The sequence below is a fragment of the Macaca mulatta genome, chromosome 3 (genome assembly GCF_049350105.2).
Source record: "Macaca mulatta isolate MMU2019108-1 chromosome 3, T2T-MMU8v2.0, whole genome shotgun sequence".
NCBI lineage: Eukaryota > Metazoa > Chordata > Mammalia > Primates > Cercopithecidae > Macaca > Macaca mulatta.
Genome location: NC_133408.1, coordinates 131,445,518 through 131,451,517, shown reverse-complemented (window position 1 = coordinate 131,451,517; position 6,000 = coordinate 131,445,518). Strand labels below are relative to the sequence as shown.

The following is a 6,000-nucleotide window of genomic DNA, read 5'->3' as shown; positions in this document are numbered from 1 at the left end:
GAGCTGCAGTGAGCCGTGTTTTCACCACTTGCACTCCAGCTGGGGCGACAAAGCAAGACCCTATGTCAAAAATAAATAAATACATACGTACGTACATACATAAATATAAAATCAGAGTAATAGTTCTAATCAAATTCTTGACCAAAGGATCAGATAATATGTGAACTTTGAAAAACTAAAAAATACAAGTATTACTTTATGTAGATAACTTTTATTATTGTTTTATACTCAAGAATTTTTATCATTTTGAATCAGAGGGAAATGGAATAAGCAGCCTGAGAAAACTGAGTTCCCGATATCTGGTAGAGTTTTGAGGCTGTCTGGCAATAAAGAACAAAAATATCCCGGAGAGTTAGGCTAAATCATCCCTCAATTACCTGCACAGACCTTCCCCGGGAGGTCCTCTTTGACTCCCTGGACTGAATTAATAGTCCTTTAGGTATAACCATGACACTTTTCATGCTGTATTGTAAAAAAGTGGTCTGTCTGCTCAACTTTACCGAAGAACAGGTGCCTCTGATCCCCGTGTTCTTCTGGTTGTCAACCGCTGGGTACACAGTATATCCTCAATCTGTATTTGTTGAATAATTTACTTGCACGTATTCGTGAGGGTAGGGTTCTCTGATAACTTAAGTAACTACTAATCCGTGGGAAACAGAACAGCTCTTTAAAGACCATGTGGATGAATACCGGCTGTTGTAACTGCCCAGTTGGTGCATCTCGGATGCCAGGAGCCCGTCCAGTGCTGACCTCTTTCTTTTGCCCTTGCCTCCCGCCCCTTCAGTCTGAGGGATATAGAGGACCTCACAGTCATGAGGTCGCGACAGTCCGCCCCGTCGTGGAGACAAGCTGGACGCGGAGAGAGAACTACATTTCCCAGCTGACTCTCCTGCGCGCGCCCCTGCCTGCGCGCGGGGGGCGAGTGCACCGGGCGCTCGCTCCCTGCCGAGCGCTTGTCGCCCGCCCAAGCCTTTGCCAGGGGATGAGGTGGGAGGCGCTAGAAACCACTTAGCTACAGCCAACCGCCCAATGCAGCACTCGCTCGCTCCCCCCGCCAGCGGAAGCGCCCGCGGAGCACAATGCAGCACTAAGCCGCGGTGGAGGCTGCAGCGCCACGGCCGCCGCAGCACCGGCTGGGGCTGGGAGGAGGTGGCCGTGGGGAGCCCAGGGCGCGGAGTGAGGGAAACGGACTCGGCGGCCCCGGCATGAGGAGCTGAGCGTTTCGGGCGAGGCGGGCTGACGGGAGCACCATGCAGGCGGCGGTAGCTGTGTCCGTGCCCTTCTTGCTGCTCTGCGCTCTGGGGACCTGCCCCCCGGCGCGCTGCGGCCAGGCAGGTAAGTTAACCGCCCTCTGTGCCTTCGGGCCATACTATTTCCCGGGAATCTTTGGAGCCCTCAGGCGTATTGAAAAGGGGGCATTCCCATTTCCCGAGTGCGCGGGGAGATTTTTTTTTTTTTTTTTTTTTTTTTTAAATTCGGGAGGGTGGTGAGAAGTGAAGCAAAAATATATGTGTGGGGGCGCGCAGATGCACTAGAAGCCTTGGGTCAAAGCCTGTTTTTCTCCTTCTGAAGAGGAATGGGGAGAATGGGAAAGGGGTGCCTTGCTTCTGGGCCCCGCTCCTGGATGCTCTCGGATGAACTGGTCCAAGGCTCTCCGGCTGTTGTCTCTGCGTCCTTCCCAGATGGGTTCCGAGAGGGAGGAGGAGGTGGGGATTTTCGTAGGGGAGACGTAGGACCGCAGGATGGAGGAGTGCGGGTCAGGGTCATTATTTTCGCCTTTTCTCTCCATTCCCTCCTTTCCCCCTTCCTGCCTGGAGGAGACGCCTCACTGATGGAGCTAGAGAAGAGGAAGGAAAACCGCTTCCTGGAGCGCCAGAGCATCGTGCCGCTGCGCCTCATCTACCGCTCGGGCGGTGAAGACGAAACTCGGCACGATGCGCTCGACACGCGGGTGCGGGGCGACCCCGGCGGCCGGCAGGTGAGAGGCTGGGTCCGGGAGGTGGTCCTCCGCGCCGCCCGGCCCACCCGAGACCCCACGATTGCGCTCGGTTGCCCTGGAGACCCCATGCCTTCTTGGGTGAAATGAGCTCAGTCCCGATGCGAGTCATGCATGGCGCTCCCTGTGCAAAAAAGGGGAAAAGGGTACAAAAAATAACCAAAATAACCACAGGCCGAGGGCTTTGCCCGAGGGGAGTTTGTGCGGGGTGCCTTCAGCAGTGCGGTGACCTGAGAGAAGGGGCGGAGAGCCCTCTGACATCTGTCAAGCAAAAGCCAGGCGTGCATAGGGAGAAGGGAGGTAGTATTTGGGCAGGGTTTGAATCATCATTGTTGTTGTTTTACTCCTCAAAGAGACTTCGTAAGTGATTTAACCCAAGATTGACACTGTAAGAAGGAATTGGAAAAAAACAAGGCTAGACGTTCTTAAGAAACCCAAACTGTAAAAGCAAGCTGAACTTTAAGGTTCTATTCGCTCACATTTGTGGACACCAGAGATATGCCCATTCACCTCTGCCTTCTAGAAAAGGTGTCCTCCTCGCACTTTCTTTACTGGTAGCAGTTCTCTTGGTTTAATTAGGGCTGTGCTATTCGCTGAGCATTTATAAATTATGTTTTAAAAAATCTAGTTTTATCACTGTATCTGTGTTTAAATCAAGATCATACATTCACAGATATGCCTGAAAATTATTGTGAATTTATTGACAAATTTAAGTAAATACTTCTGGGGCTGTGTATTTTTTTCATTTCTACACATCAGCTTATCAGGCAGTTCCACCTACCTGTAAGTACATTTTAAGATAGGACTTGTTCATGTACTTGAAAATTTTTGTAAACTTGACTGAAGCAAAGGCAAGCCAAACCTTTTCATATGTGTAGATATATTCATCAGTGCTTTAAGACATATCTTGATGATGTGATAATTATACTAACTTATCTGTATGTGTGAAAAAAGTAAAAATAGAAAATATTATTTAAATCTGTATTTGTAGCCAAATAGTTGGTACTGTTAAAATTTTGTTAATTGAAGGTGGGAAATTAACTTAAAGGGCTACATAACATGCATCAAAGATTGTTTTAGTAGAAAATCCCAATATTTTAAGCTTTTAATGAAGGATTCTTGTACGTGAATTAATGTTTGGTAAATGCCTATTTTCCTTTTCCATTTTGACTCATTTCAATGGTAAAACTGAAGAAGCAGGGGCCATAGTTTCCCTATGTCATCATATTTTTCAATCAATTAAGATTATTTCTGTGGAAGAATATTTTCACACCCATTTGCAACCTTTTGTTATAAAAAATTTCAAACACACAAAAGAGTAGGATAAGTTAATGAACCCCCCAGCTCCAACAATTAGCAACTCATGGCCAATCTTGTTTTGTCTATACCCTACCTATTTTTTTTTCTATTTTCTTTCCCTCCCTGTATTGTATTGAAGCAAATCATATCATTTCATTCATAAAAAAGTATAGGAATGTACCACTAAATGGTAAGAATTCTTTTAAAAATGCAACCGTGTTATTGTATTTTCAAAAATTTAGAATAATTTCTTACTACTATCAAATATCCTGTTTTTCAGATTTCCAGTTCTCGTAAATACATATGTATATATGTGTATGTATGTGTGTGAATGTTTATATATGTGTGTGTATATATGTGTGTGTGTGTGTATATATATATATAGAGAGAGAGTATATATTTAGAGTTTATATTTAAGTAAGTCTGTCTGGACCAGGACCCAGATAATGTTTGTAGATTGTAATTAGTTTATTTATTTATTTTTTGTGACAGGGTCTCACTCTGTCACCCAGACAGGAGTGCAGTGGCGTGATTATGGCTCACAGCAGCCTTGACCTCTTGGGCCCAAGTGATCCTTCCACCTCAGCTTCCTGAGTAGCTTGGATTACAGGCATGTGCCACCTTATCTAGCTAATTAAAATTTTTGTGTGTGTAAGAATGGAATTTCACCATATTGCATAGGCTGGCCTTGAACTCCTGGGCTCAAACCATCTGCTGGCCTTGGCCTCCCAAAGTGCTGGGATTACAGGTGTGAGTTGTGGGGCCTGGCCTGTTTTTTTGTTTTCTAAAAAGTCTTTTAATGTATGGTTTTTCACCTCAATTTTTTTTTCCCTTTGCAGTTTTTTTCAGTAAAGACATGGAGGCTTTTATCCTGTAGAGTTTCTCAGAGTCAAGATTTTGCTGTTGTAACCAGTGCTTTAAAACAATTCACAAAGACTTTCTAGGAGAAGAAGAAAGACTGAGGGAAATAGAGATACAGAAAAATAAAATGACAGGATTGAACCTGGAAACTCACAGAATCTCTGACTCATGCTGGAAATGTCTTTGGGTACCTCTTGCCTTTTCTGTGTTGATGAAAGACCACCACTTTTGAAAAGTGGAGGAGGTCAGTCCTCCTTTTCTCCCCATTTATGGAGCACCACTTATGCAGTTTTTTGATTCACAGTACTCTTGACGTGGGTTGGAAGCTGTCTTGGGTTCATAGAGCTTCTACTTCCTATGGCAATAAACCTCACAATAGAGAAGAATGACTGGTTTTTGGTGAAGTATGAATGAATTGGTAGGATTTAGGTTTAACAGTATGAATAGATTATTAATTCAAGTCAGAAATGAAAACGATGGTACCATCTTACAGTAATTATTACAAAACGTTATCCCAGTGCCTAGCACATAGTAAGGTAGACGTAGTACATGTTGATGTCTGTATCACCTGGGAGCCACTGCAGTTTACCATGCTGCTTCAACTACAGGTGGAAATCATTGACAACTAGGACCAGATCTGACAGAATCATAAAGACCTATTTGTCTTAAGCCAACTTTTCCTACAGTTAGGAAACAGAGGAGTTTTCTTGCACTATTGGCATTTCTAGTTTCCCTAAGAGCAACGATTGGATGGAAAAACATAAGTTGGTTTTTTATGGCCCTTGTTATTTCTCTAATACTTAAATAGATCTAATTTATGGCATTTTAATTCTAGAACCCCATAGATTTTTTTTTTTCTGGAGATGGAATCTTGCTCTGTCACCCAGGCTGAAGTGCAATGGTGTGATCTCAGCTCATTACAACCTCTACCTCCTGGGTTCAAGCGATACTCCTATCTCATCCTTCTGAATAGCTGGGATGATAGGCGGCCACCACCATGCCCAGCTAATTTTTCTATTCTTAGTAGAGACAGAGTTTCACCATTTTGGCCAGGCTGGTCTAGAACTCCTGACCTCAGGTGATCCTCCCACCTCGGCCACCCAAAGTGCTGGGATTATAGGCATGAGCCACCATGCCTAGCCACCCATAGATATTTTTATCAACTTCCTTTCTACTTCGTAAGTAAAATCAGGGTGATTTTCTGTGAACTCAAAAAGCTTATATACATTTGTTGATTTGTTTCTTTAAAAGATCTTTATTTATTTATTTATTTATTTTATTTTTTGCTTTTGAGATGGAGTCTCACTCTGTTGCCCAGGCTGGAGTGCAGTGGCACAATCTCGGCTCACTGCAAAGTCCACCTCCTTGGTTCAAGCGATTCTCCTGCCTCAGCCTCCCAAGTAGCTGGGACTACGGGCGCGTGCCACCACATCTGGCTAATTTTTTGTATTTTTAGTAGAGACAGGGTTTCACAGTGTTAGCCAGGATGGTCTCAATTTCCTGACCTCGTGATCTGCCCACCTTGGCCTCCCAAAGTGCTGGGATTACAGGTGTGAGCCACCACGCCTGGCCTAAAAGGCATTTATTTACTTGTGTTCCTACTCTGTACTAATTTTTATGCAAGACCATGGGCATTTAGAGATAAAAGACACAGTTTTGCTTTTAAGGAATTTTTAAAGATGTGGAAGATGAATGGGTGACTAAACAATTATACTTTGCCTTGTGATTTTCTGGAGGTGATCACAGAGGCTGGTGGAGGCAGAGAAGGCTAGTACTTAACCCAGGTGAGCAGTCAGGGTGGGCTCTCTGGGGAAGCCGTGTTTCGAGGGTGAGTTTGGAATTGC

General features: G+C 44.5%; 1 protein-coding gene across 15 annotated transcripts in view; it reads left to right on the top strand.

The window, feature by feature from the left end:
• The first annotated feature begins 1,036 nt into the window (after nucleotides 1-1,036).
• Nucleotides 1,037-6,000, top strand: part of ADAM22 (ADAM metallopeptidase domain 22) — a 242,205-nt gene continuing 237,241 nt past the window's right edge. For 9 of the 15 annotated variants that reach the window (XM_077997083.1, XM_028846114.2, XM_028846110.2 and 6 more), the window contains exons 1-2: nucleotides 1,037-1,335; nucleotides 1,818-1,978. In XM_077997083.1, the coding sequence (XP_077853209.1) occupies nucleotides 1,251-1,335; nucleotides 1,818-1,978 (246 nt within the window). In that variant the 5' untranslated portion in view covers nucleotides 1,037-1,250. Of the gene's footprint in view, nucleotides 1,336-1,522; nucleotides 1,979-6,000 lie in introns of those variants that run through there. The other 6 variants (XM_077997084.1, XM_028846111.2, XM_077997080.1 and 3 more) reach the window with 3 other exon arrangements.